This window comes from Exophiala spinifera (assembly GCF_000836115.1).
Source record: "Exophiala spinifera strain CBS 89968 unplaced genomic scaffold supercont1.1, whole genome shotgun sequence".
Taxonomy (NCBI): domain Eukaryota; kingdom Fungi; phylum Ascomycota; class Eurotiomycetes; order Chaetothyriales; family Herpotrichiellaceae; genus Exophiala; species Exophiala spinifera.
In genome coordinates, this window is record NW_015622513.1 from 5,628,898 (window position 1) to 5,649,205 (window position 20,308).

General features: G+C 51.9%; 7 protein-coding genes across 7 annotated transcripts; 4 read left to right on the plus strand and 3 right to left on the minus strand.

Moving 5' to 3' along the window:
• Positions 1 to 763: 763 nt before the first annotated feature.
• PV08_02061 (uncharacterized protein) lies at positions 764 to 2,362 on the plus strand (the record flags this gene model as incomplete). The annotated part of the gene is made up of 1 exon (XM_016376421.1): positions 764 to 2,362. The coding sequence occupies one exon, from the start codon at positions 764 to 766 to the stop codon at positions 2,360 to 2,362; it is 1,599 nt and encodes a 532-aa protein (XP_016241697.1).
• Positions 2,363 to 2,866: 504 nt separating this feature from the next.
• PV08_02062 (uncharacterized protein) lies at positions 2,867 to 5,002 on the minus strand (the record flags this gene model as incomplete). The annotated part of the gene is made up of 4 exons (XM_016376422.1): positions 2,867 to 3,774; positions 3,848 to 4,327; positions 4,392 to 4,438; positions 4,500 to 5,002. The coding sequence occupies 4 exons, from the start codon at positions 5,000 to 5,002 to the stop codon at positions 2,867 to 2,869; spliced, it is 1,938 nt and encodes a 645-aa protein (XP_016241698.1).
• Positions 5,003 to 6,746: 1,744 nt separating this feature from the next.
• Positions 6,747 to 8,201, plus strand: PV08_02063 (uncharacterized protein; the record flags this gene model as incomplete). The annotated part of the gene is made up of 1 exon (XM_016376423.1): positions 6,747 to 8,201. One exon carries the CDS (start codon positions 6,747 to 6,749, stop codon positions 8,199 to 8,201), a length of 1,455 nt encoding a protein of 484 aa, XP_016241699.1.
• A 2,498-nt stretch (positions 8,202 to 10,699) lies between these two features.
• Positions 10,700 to 13,779, plus strand: PV08_02064 (uncharacterized protein; the record flags this gene model as incomplete). Its single annotated transcript, XM_016376424.1, has 2 exons — positions 10,700 to 11,976; positions 12,054 to 13,779. 2 exons carry the CDS (start codon positions 10,700 to 10,702, stop codon positions 13,777 to 13,779), a joined length of 3,003 nt encoding a protein of 1,000 aa, XP_016241700.1.
• A 431-nt stretch (positions 13,780 to 14,210) lies between these two features.
• On the minus strand, positions 14,211 to 14,891 carry PV08_02065 (uncharacterized protein; the record flags this gene model as incomplete). The annotated part of the gene is made up of 1 exon (XM_016376425.1): positions 14,211 to 14,891. One exon carries the CDS (start codon positions 14,889 to 14,891, stop codon positions 14,211 to 14,213), a length of 681 nt encoding a protein of 226 aa, XP_016241701.1.
• Positions 14,892 to 15,638: 747 nt separating this feature from the next.
• PV08_02066 (uncharacterized protein) lies at positions 15,639 to 16,670 on the minus strand (the record flags this gene model as incomplete). Its single annotated transcript, XM_016376426.1, has 1 exon — positions 15,639 to 16,670. The coding sequence occupies one exon, from the start codon at positions 16,668 to 16,670 to the stop codon at positions 15,639 to 15,641; it is 1,032 nt and encodes a 343-aa protein (XP_016241702.1).
• Positions 16,671 to 17,622: 952 nt separating this feature from the next.
• On the plus strand, positions 17,623 to 19,731 carry PV08_02067 (uncharacterized protein; the record flags this gene model as incomplete). The annotated part of the gene is made up of 1 exon (XM_016376427.1): positions 17,623 to 19,731. The coding sequence occupies one exon, from the start codon at positions 17,623 to 17,625 to the stop codon at positions 19,729 to 19,731; it is 2,109 nt and encodes a 702-aa protein (XP_016241703.1).
• Positions 19,732 to 20,308: the final 577 nt, after the last annotated feature.

Here is a 20,308-nt window from a genome sequence, read left to right on the forward strand (position 1 = left end):
CCGTAATCAGTGTTTCAAGGGATGCTCAGTCCGTCGCCTCACTGACTGAGCTGTGGAAGTGCGGTCCTAAGCATGGCCTAGCTTCCCTGAGCGCCCCCGAGCACACCCCCAGGAGAGCCTTAACATATGTCCCGGGGCCCTGCTCCGCGCGCCTCGCTTTCGGCTAATGTTGCCGGGAGTCATTGCGAGTTATTCCAAAGTCATCTAAGGACCATCACAACCTGGAGTTCAGCCGTTGTCTCTTCCGGATCAGTAACGTAGCATTTTTTTTTCCCCTCTGTGCTTCAAATCAGGCCTGCATAGCTGACCCGATATTCATCGCGCTACTGCCAGGTAAATTTTGACAACAACTCCAATGCATTGTGCGTCAAATGGCCGGGTACGGGCACAGGCGGGTCAGCTACCGAGGGAGAGAGGTCAGCGTGCCGATCTCCAATTATCCGTACCGGCCGCTCTCGAGCGCCGAGGCTGAAACCAGACTTCTCGAGATCTTGCCTAGCAGCACCTTCGACGCCAGAGTACGTTGTCGGCTTCGGCATTTTCGCCTCAACCACGACGTTCCACGATATGCGGCGCTGTCATACGAATGGGGAGACCCATCCCACTGCGACGACATATGTGTGGACAACGTCGCCTTCCCGTGACGGTCAATCTCAGGAGAGCCTTGCAGCATCAGCGGTCTAAATCATGTCCCCTTCTTTGGGTAGACGCAGTATGCATAAACCAAAATGATGATGTCGAGAGGAGCGCCCAAGTGTCGAAAATGCAAAGCATCTACCATCAAGCTGATTGCGTTCTGGTATGGCTAGGTCTCGAGGACGTGAGCAACTCAAAGATCATGCACCTCTTGAAGCGCATCGACAAAAGCCACCACCCCGCAAGGGTGAGGGACGGTAGAGAATGGCTCCCAGACGGAAAATGCCTCGACCGCTACCGCTCCGATCTAGTGGCGTTCTTACGCAACGCTTATTTCCGACGTGTGTGGGTGATCCAGGAAATCGCGCTCGGCTCTGAAGTCTTTGTCGTGTGCGGCTCGCAAGGGGTACGGTGGAGCGCTCTCGATGCCCTTGTGGGTTGTATATGGAAAGAAACTCCGATTCGTGGACGTGCCATCGATCATCTCGCACAGCTTTGTCAAAGTCGCTCCAGGCGGCTTGAAGCGCAACCCGTCAGCCTTCTCCAGGTGCTGTCCGAGAGTCGTGAGGCCGAGGCCACCGAGCCAAGAGACAAACTCTACGGGATCCTGAGTCTGGCTTTCGACTCCAGTCTGTACGTGATCCAACTTGACTACAGTCGGACCGACTCGTGTGTCTGTCTCGAGGTCACCCGGGCGGTGATCTGGGCCAAAAGATCGTTGGACATCATCTTTGTGAGCTCGAGGCGCGAGAAATCCAGCCTCAGGTTGCCTTCCTGGTGTCCAGACTACCTTCATTGGCCTGGCGATCCAGCCTGCAATCAACTCGTCCCGTACGTGTCGGGCCTCGACAGCCGCGCCTCAGGAGCACCGGGCCCGGCCAAATGGCGAGCTTCAGGAGGCAGCCTGGTCAACAGAGACGTCGTTAGGATCCAGCATCGACTCCTTCTGACAAGGGGCATCAAGATTGGAACAATCAATGGGCTTGGATGTCTGCCGCGCGAGAGGTGCAAGCCTTGTCACACTGGCGACTCGTTCCGACCGTGTAGTAGAAGCGATCGCGCGCTCTTCTCAGCGATAACTCGCACCCTGGGGCTGCATGGGTGGTCTTCTCCACAAGCAAACGCCAACACAGACAACGGCGATGGAATTTCGAGGCTGTTCTACTATCTGTATACTTTCGACACGTCGCGAAAAGCCGGTTCCAAGAACAGTCGATACTTCAAAGAGAGATACTCCACTATCATCGACTGGAGGGAGGCCAATAGGAACTTTCGGGTCTTCGGAAAGACGCTGGGAGAACGATCGAACAATATGGACGCTTCTCTGTACACGGGAGCCTTCAGGGACAGCGTCCACGCCCTCATACGAGCGGCTATGAGATCTGGTGATAATGCTTGGATCAACCCTTGGAACTATGGCCATACCGGTCACAGACTCCCGGCGGAGCTCGGTGTAGCACTGGACGGGCTCCAGTCGCTGATAAGGGCAGAACTACGATTAATGACGACCAGTAAAGACGACGTTGGGTGGGCTCATCCCGATGCCCGGCTCGATGACGGCATCTGGCTGCTCCATGGCTGTTCCTTGCCAGCCGTTTTGCGTCCGTCAGGAAGCCATGAAGACGAGCATATCCTCGTGGGATACGCTTACGTTGAAGGCGTGATGAACGGCGAAGAGTGGATGCGACGTGAGACTAGGGATCTCAGGCAGGTTGTGCTATGCTAGTTGACGAGCGTTTGCGAAGTGCTGTAGGACGGTGACGACCACGTCGCAGCAAATCGCCCTTGCAACATCGGGGTCTTGTCTCTTGCATTCCCTGGGCCCATGTTGACTATTTCTCCGAAGATCCGATGGTGGCGTCCCGTAGTATTACGCCGTGAGACATTCACAGAGAGTAGTCATTATATCTTGCACCAAGTAGCTGAAGGCATACATTTGTTACAGAAACGTCAAGGTTTAGTCGACGTAATGAGAACCCATTCCGTTACGATTTACTGATGAAATGAGTCCAACAACACTACCTGACCCATTAGACGACATGGGCAGAGTGAGAGTGACTTTTTCTCCCTGCCGACATCGTGATTGGGCAAAACCTTACCGAGACGAAGTCATGAACAAGCCACGACTCCATTCACAACCATCGCTAGGCACGCACCGAAACGCAAAGCGAATGACCGACGTAGCTGCGATAGCCTCCGCCCCTCGAACGACTCACTGCGGCCTCTTGTCTTAAGCCCCTTTCTCTTGAGTATCCACTATCCTTGAATCTTTATCCCTATCGACAGCGATGAGCATATTTTCACCGCCGACATTCCGGGCGACCATATAGGTCGGCCCGACCGGTATGGCGATCTGAGGGGCGGTATCGTCTTTCCCGCAGATCCGCCTCCACCAACCTCTTACTGTTTGCCAAACGCCGGGGGACGAGGGCTCAAACGGATTGCCTTGTCTGAACGCGTCTTGAATCACCTGGGAAGGCTCGTGATCGACATCCCTTCGACGGGAGGTCGCCACATAAGAGTAGGCCAGGCACAGGAGCGCCCAGAGGATGAGGGCTAATGCCAAGGCCGCAAACGCAACGATGGGCCAGAGTCCCGACCTCACGCGGAAGGAGGCGCGGCCCCAGGATGCGGACGTGTCCATGTCAGTCAGGAGAACCGTCTTGTTGAGCTCTTGCAACAGAAGATTGCTGAACTGGATCGGAATCGCAAGGAACCCTTCCAGGATGTCCCTCTGGCCGCTCAGCCAGTCCGGATAGACACTCTTGTAGAGGAGCTCGGCAGCCGTGATCTCAGCTTGGAGGCAGTACACCGAGGCGAGATAGGCGAGATCCGTCCACATTTGACCTGTGTCGAATGAGACGATGGCGTCGGCAATGTCGTCGACGATCGTGCTCAACTGAGGATACATGATAGTGAAGAGTGTCCGCATGTCTGCGACCGAGTCCTCGTCGACGGCCACTTCTGGAGGCCCCAGGGCTTCGATGCTCAGGATCGAAAAGTTGGTGCTGTCGTACGCGACGGTCGACATTCGCTTGTAGACTTGCATTGAGACGGAGGCGTGCAACGGGTGCGTCCATGACTTGTTCGACTGACAGTCAGCCCCTTGAATCAAATTCAAAGGACAGGTGGAGAATCCTGCAAATCGTCAGATCCTTTGGATGTTTTGAAACATTCCAACACTATAGCAAGAGGATATGGCTTCACTCACCGCTATAAAGTGTAGTGTTCCGACTTGCCACGCATGCATAGAGGGCAGACACTGGGAGTCCGTAAACCTGGCAGTCGACGGACTCATCAAAACTGAAGTCCGTCGGCATGTATTCTATTTGATAACCTGGAGCGTCGTTGACGATGATAACCGGTTCATCCGGCTGAGTTCCGTCAAATATACTCGTCCCGTCTCTCTTCAAGAGCAATTCCAGCCCTCCCGGAAAGAACAAAGATCGACACTCGAGCCCTGTGCAGTCGTTGGACACAGGATCTATGCTTACGACAAACTTGGGGTCAGTGAGGATGCCGTTGGTCGAACTCAGGAGCATTGTGTTGATACTTGCTCCCTCCAGAGAGGGTTCTTGGTCGCCGTAGCTGGCCGCTTGCAGTGCGGCGGCCGTTGTACGGAGAGGGGCGATGCCACCCACAATATTGACGGTCTGGTTGCGGTAGTAGACATTCTTGTAGGAGATGTCACCTAGACAACACGTCTTGTCAGCCGTTATGAAGAACGCAGTTGGCGCGGACGTCACCGAACTTACTGAGAAGCAGCACCCCGACGACCCAACCCGCTCCCAAGAAAAAGAATCTATCCCCATATCAAGTTAATCAAAGACCTCGGAGGCAGCAATTTCATGGACACCAAATACCTAAGGATACACCACAGCTGGTGTACGCCAAGCGTAAAAAGCATTGTGGTCACGGTCCACAACCCTGTCGCCTGGTTTGCCGCCAGAAACGTCCTCAGTGAAGCACCACCGCGGCGCCAAATCACGGTCCAGGAAAGCACATCAAAAACGGCCGAAATCATCCACCCAGTCAACTGTACCGCGATGTGAGAAGCCACATTGACTGCAACGACCGTGATCTTCGGCGAATGGTCGTAGACATGCGGGACGGGACTTTCGCTGACAAACACGATGTAGGTGAATGAAACGAGCCAAGAACAGAAGAGTGCTGTGACGACGGTCCATGCCAACGCTATGAGAAGCTGCTGAGTTCTTGAGGACAAGACTGAATAGATCGGAATGATTGGCTCGTTGGGGATCAACGCAGGTGAACTGAAGGAGAGGTCCCCTTTGGACTTCTGTGGCTCGCCATCGTCTCCCAAGGGCGGTTTGGTCTCTTTTGAAAGGTGGTCTGTATCTTCCATGTCGTTTTAGGCCAGAGGGGTTTCAAAAGTTCTTAGATCAAGAACAAACCCATGCTTTGGCGCTGGTGTCTGGTGCGATCAGGCTTGCCGAAGAAACCGGACATAGGCAATTACAGCAGTTATATATGTTTTGCGCCCAACAGCTCCCGACGAGGTGCTCTCTTTCCTACACACCGGTCATTGCCTGGCGCGCAGGGTACTTACCGTACCAATCCAAGAGGGCCACGTTCGTGTGTCTGCGTCCCAGTGACCATGTAGGATTCAGTCTATATGGTCGACACGAGGCTCCAGAACAAATCACGATCTGTTCGTCCTAGGTGCAGAGTATAGCTTGGTAAGGTCAGCATGGTTGCCGACCGACTCTAGCCCATTCCAACCTTCGCGGGAGTGTAGAGAGCAAACACCTTCGGCGTAGGGCCAAAAATTCACGTAAAACAGGTGTTGTGCAACACTCAGTTCTAGGCGATGTCGGGGGGCGAAATGGGATGTATTGACGAGTCTGACCTCCAGGACTAGGAGGTCGCTGTTCTATCTATTTATATGTTAAAGGAGTGAAAGTTTTCTCGTCTTGGTGGAGAGGTTTTTCTCCCGGGCATCGGCGGCGACCGATGAGGTCCTCCTCGGGGGCCGGCGTCCTTGTGTCGGGGAGGTCCTGTTCCTCCATCCTGAGGACTATGATATAGCGAAAATGTGACTAAAGTGAGTGAATTCATGGTGTTGCAAGGTTTGCAAAAGGAGCGTTCTAGGCGGCGAAGTTCCGCGGAGGCGTTCGGCGCAAGTATGGAGGTTGTAATGACCCCGTCACAACTCAGCCTTGTTCAACAACAGGTTCAAGAGTGTAGTCCAATCTGGGCCAACCGCGTCCATGATGAACAATGAGGCTTGGTCTAGACTCTCACCATTCCAGGCGGGACTGCAGTGACTGGCCTGCCCGTCACGGCCTAAGGGTTCATGCATTCGGAGCTGAAGGACGTTGCTTTTCCCTACTCGCTTCCCCCCGGCCAAGTCTCCACGGCCCATCCCGAATGGGGCTCGAGGCTCTTCCCGCCAACGCTTGCGCATTCTTAGCTGGTGACTGTGACTCGTCTCCCGATTTCCGAGGTCTCGCTGCCCAATCTAGTCCCCTTCGAACTTCCCCGCCCACTATCAAAGGTACCGCTTCATCTGGCCAGCAGCGCCTGCGCTGTCTGCCTTATTACTCTGCTGCGGCTGAAGGACGGTGTTATTTTGGCCGGTCTAACTAGGTTCGACGTTGGCTCAGCCTCCTCCTGCACCAGCTCACCTTGCTGATCACGTCACTCTCATCAGCCCAAGAAAGCCCCAGTTCGAAAAGCTCTAAGCCCCAGAGACTACGGCAGTGCCTCATTCACTGCTACAGCCTTACCAACCGCCCCGAACAAAAAGTTTGGTAATTTCCTTTGAGTAAATGGCCAGTACTCTGCCCCTAAGCCGTGAGACTCCATACCTTCAATGAAAATTACCCCAGTGAACGACCCTTCAAGTCCGGAAAATTCAAGTACCAGACTACTAGCGAAACAAACTCATAACAAGATCCAAATTGTGCCCGGAATACTGGCATCAAGTCCCATTGGACAGTATTTCGTGTTGACGCCCGAAGCCAAACGAGGTCCTTCTGGCTTCCAGCCTCGTCTTAAATTCTGCCTCCGCATCTAAACCAACGGAGTAGCCGACGCACGATTCACTATACGTTGACGGAGGCGAGAAGCACAGTCAATAGTCCATCATGCGTCTCCTTAATACAGCTACACGCAAACTGGAACAATTCTTCGGGGACAAGATCCCGCAGTATGCGATCCTTTCGCATACCTGGGGAGAGGATGAAGTATCCCTCCAGGATCTTGAGAGGGTCGACACGGAACTAAAGGCGGGATACCAAAAGATCAAAAACACCTGCTCTCTGGCCGCAGCTCACGGATTCGACTATGTCTGGATCGATACTTGCTGTATTGACAAGACAAGCAGCGCCGAGCTTTCAGAAGCTATTAACTCTATGTATCGCTGGTATGAAGGATCCGGGCTATGCTACGCCTACCTTGAGGATGTATCGTCGAGACCGTTCAATCGAGCCTTCGAACTTTGGCAAAGCAGATGGTTTACCCGAGGATGGACCCTACAGGAGCTTATTGCTCCTGCAATTGTACTATTTCTCAGCAAGGAATGGGAAGAAATAGGGACTAAATCAAGCCTGCGAAAATATATCCAGAAAATCACCCGTGTACCGATCAACATTCTCGAGGGAGATGATCTTGAATCGGCCAGTGTCGCACAACGAATGTCATGGGCAGCAGAGAGGCAAACGACAAGGGTTGAAGACATCGCCTATTGTTTAATGGGTATCTTTGACGTGAACATGCCCCTTCTGTATGGAGAAGGAGATAGGGCTTTTAGGCGGCTTCAAGAGGAAATTATGAAGGTCTCAGATGACCAGAGCCTCTTCGCTTGGGACACCAAGTGGAGACGTCCTTGTTTTCTTGCTCCCTCGCCACGCTTTTTCTACGAAGTCGGCGATATTGTCCCCTTAAGGACTTCTAGCGGGGCCATCTCAATGAACAATGAAGGAATTCATTTGAAGGTCTCAATGGGGTTTGAGGGGTATGCCATCCTTCAGTGTGCAAAAAAGGATCGTCGAGTGGCAGTTCCTGTACAATCTATACTCGGAAAAGAGGGGCATTTCAAGAGAGGATGCGCGAGGTCCCTGAAGTTTCTGGATTCAAGTGAGCTCAAAAATGTTCAACTTTCCACGAAAACCATTTGCATGCAAGCAGAGCGCTTAAGACCCCAGAGAGTCCGACCGCTTGTAGCAACTGCTGAAAACGGAAACAAAATCGTGGTGGAAACACTGCTGGAGAAGGGTGTCCACACACGCTCTAAGGATCATGAACATCGAAGGGCGCTATTGCGGGCGGCTGAGAATGGACATGACGCGATCGTTGAACTACTCCTCGAGGATTGCGCCGGTCTATATACTCAGAATGATCTCAATGAGATACTAATGCATCTGGTAACGAAGGACGGACACCATGCAGCAGTCAAATTACTACTCAAGAATGGCGCCGACCCAGGTACTCGGGTCTCTATAACCCAACTTCTACTAACGCGGGCAGCGATCAACGGAAACGAGGCAGTAGTCAAATTACTACTCAAGAATGGAGCCTACCCACACATTCGAGATTATTGAAGTCGAACGCCACTATCTTACGCAGCGGAGAAGGGATACAAGGCGACTGTCACGCTACTACTCGAGAATGGCGCCGACTTACATACTCAGGATGAGGACAATGAAACGCCGCTATCCTTGGCAGTGAAGAAAGGGCACGAGGTGGTGGTCAAACTACTGACCAAGAATGGTCCTGACCGCGAAGCCTGAAATTTCGATAGCGAGACTCCAATACTCAGAGTGGCATCATGAAGGCATGAGGCTGTTGTAAAGTTGCGAAGGAGAAGAGCTCTGAGTAACAGGCTTGGAATGATGCATGACCGCCGCAGATGGTAGTGAGGAAGAATTGACACGAAGCGGTGGTGTCGAACTGATGAGCGAGATGGGTTCCCTTCAACCTTCATATTATATATAGCTAGCAGAGAAGAAATATGTGATCCTGGGCATGGCTAAGAGTATGATGATATGCAACGTAGGTTGCTTTCATACGCTCACCATGGGATTCTTGGGACGACCAAGGACCGCGAGCAGACACCCGCAGCGTCTGACTAGTCCTTTCGAGTGCCACCAAATTCTCAGAGGCCTTTCTGTCGCGTTTACCTTTGAGACAGAGTGAAGGTTTATCAGATACCTATGCCCTTTGCATATACCAATATTCTGACCTTTGGCCTTCCAGGTTAGTAGACGGGACTCATTGTGACCCTGGTTACCGTGTTTACCGGATCTTCTTTAAGATCATCTGTATTCAGAAACGCGACTTCCCCTAGATTGATAAAGTTGCGCGTTCTGGGATCCATTTGTAGACGTCTGGGCTTTCTAAGCCTCTTTGACGACAGCTACACCGTTGCGGAATTATTGAGGTTGAGGGAGCGAGACGAAGGGTGAAAGAATCTCTATTCGATCTTCTCAGGTCCTAGGGGACGTGATAACTATATAGTCACTAGGTAAAGGGCGGCTGGTCACCACAGGAGGTTGGAGACGCATTTGATGACCTGGTCTGACAGGAGTCTCGTCGTCGGGAACTTAAACCCCCCCCCCTCCCTTTGTGGCTCATTTCAAGAATTAAAAGACGTCCGCCGACGCTACTCTAAATATGCCGCATGAATCCTGTGGGTCTCATTTTCAGTTTCCCATATCAAGCCAGCCAGATGCCACCTTCTTCTCTTTATCTCAGTTGAAAATATTGCGCGTTAGTCTATTCTTGACATCTCCGATCGAGTTCTGCCAGAATAAGGAAGGAAGATTGCATCATAATTGTCGTGCAACGCTCACACAATGGGAGTTAAATGGGATGTATTGACGAGTCTGACCTCGATGTCTAGGAGGTCGAGGACTATGATATATATAGGCAAAAGGAGCGACTATTCTCTGTCCGATTGAGGCCTTTCTCTCCACCGCATCACGGGTCGCAAGTCGGTCTTTCCTCGTGAACTGCAATAGTTGAGACAAGCGCTCCGATAATCGTCAGTAGAACGGCCTATATATTGCTGTCAAAGTGATATAGTTCAATGAGTGAATCGATAGTTGTGAAAAGAGTGAGTTGAGTGCTGAAAAATGAGCGTTCTAGGCGGCGGAGTTCCTCGGAGGCGTTCGGCGCGAGTATGGAGGTTGTAATGACGTCGTCACAACTCAGCCTGTTCAACAATAATATGCCACCAATCTGAACCCCAGGTGGGCCCGGCTGATGGACCAAGATGCCCTTTATCAAACCATACTGGTAAGAAGCTCCTCGACGGAAGATGTCGTGCAACGCTCACACAATGGGAGTTAAATGGGATGTATTGACGAGTCTGCTCTCGATGTCTAGGAGGTCGAGGACTATGATATATATAGGCAAAAGGAGCGACTATTCTCTGCCCGATTGAGGCTTCCTTCGTTGCCGCATCACAGGCCGCAAGTTGGCCTTTCCTGACGCATCTTGAGTGATTGCAACAAGCGCTCCGATGATTGGCAATAGAACGGCTTATATATTGCTGTCAACATGATATAGTTCAATGAGTGAAGTGATAGTTGGCTCGGTGGTTGTGAAATGAGTGAGTTGGGTGTTGCAAAGTGCGCAATAATGAGCGTTCTAGGCGGCGGGGTTCCTCCGGAGGCGTTCGGCGCGGGTATGGAGGTTGTAATGACACCGTCACAACTCAGCCTGTTCAACAGAAGAACACATGCCAACTTCGGTATGTAAGATAGGTAGTCGGTGAACTGATCATATCGGTCCCCCGATATTACGGGCAACCCAGGGTGAACGCCACAGCACAGTCAAGATTATCAGAATACCAAAACACACGTTTCCGCAGTTCCAACTTCAGATGATTGGATTTCGCTTTGGACCAAATGATCTTTCGGTGACGTCCAATAACCTGCCGCCACGTTTCCGGCATCAATGCGCACTTCTGAGAACATCGGCGTTGGACTTAGATTCTCTGACGACTCTACGCACTACAATTCCCGTCAGTCATCAAGACCTTTGTGGAGTCGAAGGTTCTTCATCAATGATATGCTACTAGATTCGATGCTCCGTAATGGAAGGGCTCTCCGTGGCCGCCAGCCTCGCCGGCATCATTTCGCTTGGCATCCATGTCACGCAGTCTCTCGTCGACTTCTACACGGCGTATAAGGACCAGCAGTCCCACGTTGCCCGTACTATCAAAAAGCTGGAACATCTCCTCAACTTGCTCAAGAGTCTACACGAACAGTTGACGGGCCGCCAATTCCGACCTGACGAGCACAGCTTGCTCGAGAGTATCGAGGACTCTATAAAAGACTGCCAAGAATATATCGATGAGCTCCAGATCGAGATTCTCAAGTTCAAAGTCAAATCTACCGATGGTATCAAAGCCGTCGCCCAGACTAGTGCTCGTAGGCTAGCCTATCCTCTGAGACAAAGTACTTTGCAAAAGCTTGACGAAGACGTCAACGAAGCAGTCTGCCATTTGTCCCTGGCGTTACAGGTGCTGCAGCAGAATGACATCGGCAACGTTCAGGACAATGTCGAGGATACCAAGGCATTACTCGATCTTGTCAGATCAAGCCAGGTCTCGTCAGATATTCGCGAGTGGCTCAGGGCTCCCGATGCCACCAAAAACTACAACGAGGCATGCCAAAAGAAGCATCCAGGCACTGGCCTCTGGTTCGTCAAAAGCTCCTCTTTTTCTTCTTGGCTTACGAGCCCCAATTCTTTCCTGTGGCTCAACGGCTTCGCGGGATGCGGCAAGTCTGTGTTATGTTCTACGGCTATACAATACGCCTTTCGGCATCGAAGTTCAAATCCACGCATCGGTCTCGCGTTCTTCTTTTTCACCTTCAACGATGATACCAAGCAAGACGCCTCTGCTATGCTCCGTTCGCTAGTTGTACAGCTATCATGTCAGCTCAATGACAAGCACGGGCTCCTATCACAATGGCACAACAGCTACCGCAACGCGATGCCACCCAATCAGGTCCTCATGGACTGCCTCTACCAGCACGTGCGAGCATTTGAACAGACTTACATTATCTCGGATGCACTTGATGAGAGTCCCTTGCATAAGGACCGGGGGGATATGCTTCAGAGACTCGTCGATATGCGGGGCTGGTCCGAGCGTGGTTTACATCTCCTTGTAACAAGCCGTGATGAGCCAGATATTCGCCGTAAACTTTGCGCATTACCACATGAGACCATCTCAATGAAGAACGATTTAGTCGACAACGATATTGCAGACTTTATCTCTCATCATCTGAAACACAATGAACAGCTTGAAGCGTGGGAGGAGTATTATGATAAGATAGAAAACGTGCTCACGAAGGGCGCGAAGGGCGTGTAAGTTTCTTGGGTTCGAGCAAGGATTAATCTGACCTGAGTTTACAGATTTCGATGGGTTGAATGTCAGTTTAAAGCTCTAGAGTCTTGCCCGGAATGCGAGGACCTGCTCGACCAACTGTTGGATTCACTGCCTCCGTCGCTGGACAAAACGTACGAACGAATGCTCTTGAATATTGCCCCGGCTTCCAATACGCTCAGCGGATATTGACCTTGCTATGCTACGCTAAACGACCGCTGACAGTGTCAGAGCTTATTGACGGAATCGCTGTGGACCTGAGGGAGCCTCCAACATTGAATCCGAAACGGAAACTGAAAGACATCAACGCAATCCATAAGGTCTGTCCTGGGTTAATCGAAGTTGACGTGGATCCTCGAGACAGCTGGACCACTGTACGAATCGCGCATTTTTCAGTACAGGAATATCTGGAATCTGAACGAGCGGTGGCCACATTCAGAGTACGACGATCAGAGGCTCATGCGGAAATCGCCTTGATTTGTTTGACTTATTTACTAGAAGCTGTGCTATCGAAGGAGCCACCCACAGAATATCCCCTTGCATTGTATGCCGCGAGTACTTGGCCTGAACACTTTCGTGACGGAGATGTCAGCAACCACAATGCTGAGCACCAAGTCCTCCAGCTATTTCGAAGTCCCCGGGGAGAATTTGAGAGATGGGTTAAGATAAGGGGTGGCTACGGCAGCTATGGGGACAAATTTCCATTACCAATTTACTATGCATCACTTCTTGGGCTGGATTTTGTTCTCTCAAAGTTGCTTTGTGAGAGCCCCTCAACAAGTTCTTTCTCAGCGCTCAGCCTACAGAAGGTTTCGTGTTTGGTCAATGAACCAGGTGGAGTGTACGGAAACGCGCTCCAGGCGGCATCAGTCAATGGCCACGAGAAGGTGGTTGAGCTCCTGCTGAGGAAGGGTGCCGACGTCAACGCTCACGGTGGGATGTACGGCAACGCGCTATTTGCAGCATCAGTGAATGGCCATGAGAAGGTGGTGGAGTTGCTGCTAGACAGGGGCGCAGATCTCAATTCCCCTGGGGTCGGTGATTATTATGTACATGATGCGGCAGCAGAAGCTGCTAAGACCTATGAGAAGGTGGCTGAGATGTTACTTGGTTTTGGTAAAGGCGCCGTTATCAACGCACAAGATCGACATTACGTGCACCGGACATGGCAAGGCAGTATGGGCTGGAGTAAAGGGGAGCTTACCCTACAAGACCTTCAGATTACACTAATCTTACTAGAAGGGCAGACTAAAAGGCGACTAATGGCGGCAAGAGAAGAAGATGTTACCGCGTTATATGCAGCATCACTCAATGGCCACGAGAAGGTGGTCGAGTTACTACTAGGCAAGGGCGCCAACGTTAACGCTCAAGGTGGGATTTACGGCAACGCGCTGCAGGCAGCATCATACCATGGCCGCGAGAAGGTGGTCAGACTACTACTGAGCAAGGGCGCCGACGTCAATGCACAGGGAGGAGAGTGTGGCAGCGCGCTTCAGGCGGCCTCATATAATGGCCAGGAGAAGCTCGTCGAGCTGCTGCTGGGCGAAGGCGCCGATGTCGACGTTTGGGTTCCGGGTAGACCTTGCGGCACTGCGCTGTTTGTAGCATCAGACAGAGGCCACGAGAAGGTGGTCGAGCTTCTGCTGCGCAAGGGTGCTGATGTTAACACTCGAGTTCAAGGTCGCACCACGCTCCAGGCTGCCTCATTCAAAGGCCACGAGAAAGTTATCCAGCTGCTGCAGCGACCACAACACGAACAAAGAACCTCTGTCGAGCAACGGTGACATTATCTCTACTTGTATAGTCCAACACCTGAGCCAGAAGGCGGACAAGTGTGGAGATTGCAGGCGTGAAGCAGTCAATTCGACGTCGGACTCTTGACACACGTACTTTCTATTTCCATCTTTGGGCCTGAGTTCGACCTGAGGCTCGCAGTTTCAACCTGAGGTGCGATTATTGCCCCGAGTCTGTGAATATTCGCACGGCTTGACCCCCGGGTTCCCAGTTAGCGGACGAGCAAGCAGGGGGAACTTCTTCGTGGACCTTTACCCTCTAGCATCGTGGTCGGACCGGATGGCACCTCATCAAGCGATGGCAACATCTCCCATAGTGACGATGCAGATGGTTGTGTTGAGCATCTCCAATTGACGGAACGGTTCGATAAAGTTGACGAAGATTTATTGCGAAGTAATATCCCCAGACACCTGTAGTAGATTCATGGCGAATGTGTTGCAGTCAACAACTCATACCATGGTAGTGACACTAGAAGCACAGCGGCCAATATTAGTCTTGACGTAGGCCTTGACTTCTTCATTTCTTCTCCCAGATCTGCTCCAGCTCCAGTCTTGCCAATCCTGGCCTCATTCCAACGGTCTTGGAGTCTAGCGGCTGACAACAAGACGAGGGTTGTGCAGAGGGCTAAGATAACGACAGAGACAAAGATGGGATCTCCAGTCAGAGTTCGCTCCCTCGCTGCCATACGTCCCATCCTCTCAAGAAGCAAGATCTGAACCCCCTGCCAGAAGATGGCGATCTTCATCAGAGTCACCGAAGATGTCTTTGAGCGTGAGCCGTGATGATTTTCCTGTTGTGTCGCAGAGCCCGGTCCTAAATATGGTTGTTCGTCAACACGAGACAGCCTTTTCAGAGCCCCTTCGTCCGTGTCCTGGGCTCGAAGCAGGATTGAATCGGATCCTGAAGCATCTCCGGGCTTCCTAGCTTCGGTGGGGATCTCGTGGCGGATCTGAACAGCGGAGTGATCAATTTTTCGTGCTGTGGCGTCCTCCGCAGCCCTTGCTGCAACATGGCAAAGTACGCACGTTGTGACGATCGTGCCCGGATAGTACCATATCAACCAAAGGATGAAGCTCAACCTATCGTAGGGCTGTTCGGCCATTGAAACCGTGAGACAGGGTTGAGAAAGGGACAATTTAGCAACTCGTCAGATTTTCGGGACCATAAAGTTTCTTTGTGTCCAGAATAACTGATTATTCTCGCAGGTGAAGGCTGGAGAGTTTCTCAGGTCGGTTCCAAGTTGGGTGAGGCTACTGTGAAGGCCTGCTTTCGCTTACGGGTTGGGCTAATCACTAATTCGCTCTTTGTTAGACGCCGACCGCTGTCCAGCTTTGGACCAAATTACGCCTTGCCTTTCTCCCCAACACCTGGGCGGAACGTGGCTGAAAACACCACAAGGCAAACGTCAACATTGATTGTGTGCCTTGCCGTTGAAACTAGGCCGTAGATAGAGCAATTGTCTGCAGCTCTCACGCCGCAATGGTTTGGGTGAGCCAGCCCCAGCCCAGCCTGAGCAATGTGATTGTGCAAAGATAACTTGTCATTCTACCAGGGGGTCTACGGGGCTTGTCAGAACATATAGGGTTCGAGGGCGTACGGGCTCGTACAGGACCCCTCGAACCAATATCGAATTCCGGTCGCGAAACCAATTCTATATCGCGACCTCGACAAGGGGCACTTCCATTTCCATCTTGAACCCGAGCTTGATATCGTCGGCTGGCTCACCTCCAGACTGATGAGCCTTAGCCATTTGCCATTGACATTTCCCTTCTTCCAAGGCTTGCAACTTGTGATGGCGTTCTTCATCCAGACTGCGTCAAGTCCCCCTGGCTGTTGGAAACATAAAACATCAGAGGTTTTCGCCAGAGCTTGAATCTTGGAGATCCTTCTCCTCCTGATGGGTACCAGCAGGCTTCGGTTTGTCTCGGAAGATAGATATGGGCCACCAAGATATGGGCCACCAAGACCTTGCAGGTTTTGAGGAAACGGAATGTTCAGGTCCAGACCGTTCTTTGTTGTTTGTCGGCGAGCCACGCCGCCACCACTTGCTTGGCTCCGTAGTCTTCGAGTGAAGGTTGCTTGTAGTGATTTTCGTCGCTCGCTTCTCCCATTTGCGGACATAGCGTTCCGCTACAGCAATCACTTTCTTGTCTTCGGTCTTCTTGGCGTCCTCAAGCAGGGATTGCGCGAACGACAAGTCTGAGGGGTTTTCTCCTCTGGTATAGTGTGCGTCTAGGAGAACCTTGAGTACATCGGCGCACTCTCTCTGGGTTGCTGAGATAATGGGAAAGCCTAGATGGGTTGTCGTCGGAACTAGTCTTTCAATAATTTCAACAGGTTGTTTGTTCTGGACGGCCGGCAATAGCTCCCCTCCAAAGCGCCACGTGTAGCTTCCGAAGCCGCCGGTTGTTGCACCGTTATCCAAAAGGAAATGTATTAGCGGCGCGTTTTGTGGACCGCCTTCGCAAGCCATACTCAAGGCCGATGTTTGGTGGTCATCGGCCCTATAGCGGACAACCCTGGGGTTGTATGAGCAGATCAATTTGTACATTTCGATATCCGCATTTTTGGTGAGCGCCTCGACGATTGAAAAGGTGCAAAAGTTGAACTCGGGGTAAACCGAATACAGGTACTGAACAATGGACTGCTGATTGTGCGAGATGGCCGCAACAAAAAGCCGAGTGGTTTTCGAGGCGCCTTGTTGTGTGAAACTCTCCATTGTTACAGGGTCGTCGTCGCCCTTGATATCATGCTCTTCGAAGAGTTTCTGCAGATCAGTGAGTCGACCAGCCTTGCATGCTTCTACCATGGCCTCTTGATGAGGAGAGAGATCAGTTTCTGGCAGTCGCTCCGGCTGAGAAGACAGAGAAGATTGTGACATTCTGGGCGATTTTTCTGATGACTCGAAAGAGTTTGCAGACTCCAGTTGGAGGGCGAAATATCTCGCTGACCGTTATCTGAGCTAGATTCCAGGAACGTGATCTCGTGATTTCTGGCCTCACAACGGTCAATCCGTCCGCGGGCTGGCCATAGGGTTTAAAAAGTTCACTGATACGCCTCGGTGGCTATGATTTTGTCTCCCCACACGCCAGCTAAGATGTTCCTTGTTGTATCTCTAGGCGCTTCATGCGAATAGAAGTCTCTACTGGAGTCGGGTCTAAATTAGGTGCGGTCAATCCTCAAAATTTGGGCATACTGATAGTTCGAAAGCTATCCCAGCCGACAGTTTAGAGTACAGGAGAGAATACGGTATCCGCGGAGTATAGCCTTAGGTATAGAGTTGACTAGGGGCTACAGCCTCGCCCTCGTATTCGTATTTGCGAGGCTGAAGCTTGCTGCTTATGTAACAAGGTTGCTAAATCTGCGGACGTATTTTAGTCCTTTTGATGGACTGATCTAATAAGAAGCCGCCAGAGGAGCGGAGAATAATATCATCATGACAACAATCTAGAGCCCTGCATTGATGCGAGCGTTTCTGGCCACGAGCACTTGACACGTACCTCGGCTAGTTGTCCTGACTCTTTGTCCTAGAGCTTCAGTTCCTCGAGCACACAATCTGCCTCGCCTCAATCAATCTCTTGGCATGTCGCAGATCTTGTGCACGTGATGGAAGTGTTTAGTCAGTTGTCACACTAACTCTGCACTAGCTCCGCAGGGCTCGACAGGCGAGGCGCAGCCAATCCTCACGGTGCTCGCTGCCATGCGGATTCCAAAAGTCCCCCGTCTCCGTGACACGGTGATCCAGCCTCTCATCTCCTGCTCCTCGCCATGGCCTTGTCGTGATTTCTGTTGCCACGTCCAGGGATCCAGAGCAAGACACACTTCCCTCTACAATGGCTGAAGATCCCCAGCCTCTGACTCTGCAACAACGCATTGCGGCATTGAACGCTGCTCATGTTGGTCGAGTGCCAGGAGAGCCTCCTCGACCCTCGCCGTCTCACCCTCCGCCGATCCCCAACAGGCGGCCTGTCATTGTCAAACAGAACACCTTCAACAATCCTCCAGAAAGCCTCCATGGTTCTGTCACCGACCGCAATGTTGGCAATCAGCCTGCGCCGCCCCCTGCAGCGAAGAAACCGCCCCCTCCCCTTCCGATTAGAAACAACTCGCTGGACGAGCAGAGGCGGGGCTCGGTAGCCTCGACTACCTCGAATGGCACAGTGGACACAGTATCTTCAATCACGGCCACTCAACGAGGAAAGTCAACGGATTCCCTGAGTCGAGTTAAAGCACCAGCATGGGGAGAGTCCGAACTACCTCCCTTGCCTCCACGAGGTGCACCCCCCCAGCCTCTGACCAGAAAGTACTCAGACGAGAAACCCAAATATGTCAATCGAGCGCCAGGTTGCACGACTGCCACGACCCCAGCCTCCACGCGAGAAGTCAAACCTGGTCCACCATCAAGACCTTCCCTTCCCCCAAGACTACCTTCCAGAAAGAGCGTGAACGAAGGGCATGACCATGCTGCAGAAAGTCCTGGCTTTAAGCTGCCCCCGATTCCCACCACGGCGGCTCTTGAGAAGGCAAAGAGAGCCGCATTTCCTAAGACTGCTCAAAAACAGATCGCTCACGTGGAGGTGGTTTCGCTCGTTGAACCTCATGTCCCCATGGACCAGAACAACATGGCTTTACAACATCGAACTGACGCCGATGTCCACGCAAGAGACACAGTCAATCTACCAATAAGAGATGTCATTTCCTCATTCGCAAAGAGCAAGCTGCAGTCGCAACAGCACGCCCCAGTCGCACCGCCCCCCGTGCCCCTATCGTCAAGACCAGACCTATCAGCCATACAAGCGACCAAACCCAAGGTCTCCGCTGCAAACACAGCTGCAACTACCACACCATCTAATGTATGTCTGACGTGTCGGGACTTCTCGGGCCCTGACCACCAAGCCACTCTTTTCCCAAGAACTCAAGTCACATCCTTACAGACACTCGCCCATCAATTAACGTCGTCGTTCCCTTCTCCCACTGATAAAGCTCGCGCCATCTTCACTTGGCTTCATTACAACATTGCATATGATGTGGTGGCTTTCTTCGGAAACAACGTGAAGCCCTCGAGCCCGCAGTCGACTCTCCAAAGTGGCTTGGCTGTGTGTGAAGGCTATGCTGCTCTCTTCACCAACATCGCTACCTATGCTGGACTAGAGTCTGTTGTGATTGGCGGGCATGGCAAGGGCTACGGTTTCTCAGCACTCGCACCTGGCGCACCTCTCCCGCCTTACAGCACAGGCCATGCTTGGAACGCTGTTAAGATCGATAACGGAGAATGGAAGTTGATTGATTGTTGCTGGGGAGCTGGCCATGTCCAAGGGGCCGGACAACCGTACATCCAGAAATTCAGTCCAGAGTTCTTCGCAATGAGTAATGAAGAATTTGCCATCAAGCATTTCCCCGCAAACGGTGATCAGTTTTTTCTTCCGGGAGGTCGACGGATGTCATGGGAGGAATACATTGTCATTGACCCAGCCTGCTGGCCAGATGGCGTCGAAGGCCCGACGGTGTTCACAAACGCGAAAGAGGACTACTCGATCGGCGAGAAGTCTTTCTACCCTAGAGCGAGGAGAATCAATGTGCGACAAACAGGCATGATCCGGTTTCAGTTCAGTCTCTTCTGTCCGCACTGGACTCTGGACAGACACACGCGCAAAGGGCCTCCTCCCGTCTTTATCGTGTCAGTCGAAGGCGTCGATGGCCGCCACAAGGATCTTATTCCCATGGAATATTATCCCGGACCCAATGGCCAAGGTGGCGATACCTGGCTCGTGGATATACCTGCTCGGGAACTGGGTGCCCCGGGCCAGCGTATTACTCTGTTTGCAGTGACGACTTTTGGGGACAGACAGGACGCACGCGGTTTGACGGTGCAGGAGTTTCTGAACGGCAAGGGTCGTGTTGGTATGGGATTCGTCGGCGTAGCTGCCTGGGACCTGGTTTGATCTATGGAATTGTTTTTGTTTCTTTTGAGATTTCTTGCTTTGGTTCTTGGTTCCTGATTTATCATAGAGCAAGGAGTTCTGGTGTTTTTGTTTGTTTGCGGGAAGGGGTGCATCGGAGAACAGCAAGTCAGTCACGGTTTTTATGCATCATACCCAATTAATTCGCCAGGGAGTATCGCAGTGGGACGGCGTTTGTGCTTTCAATTTGGAGCCACGCAAGAAGTTCTGAGATTAGGAAAGCAGGCAATCAGAGTTGCGCGTTGCATTGAACGGGGGGATGAGCGGACGGATGTAATGATCACGAAGAAACCCCCAAAGATACCCTGCCTGAACCACGAAAAGAAGGCGTGACGAGTAGCTTTTTTTCACCAAGTACAATCGAGAGAAAAGAACCAAATCGTCCATTCCATACGTGCTCACGTTCCTCGACGTTGATCGTCGCTCTTGTACACTTGGTGTGCGTGTTTGCCGTTCGCTATTTGTGGATTGTGCGTATGTAACATCTGTATCTGCTCAAAACTATCCGAAACATGTGCAAATGGAAATGAAAGCAGCGTTTGATCCCGGCGATGAGATC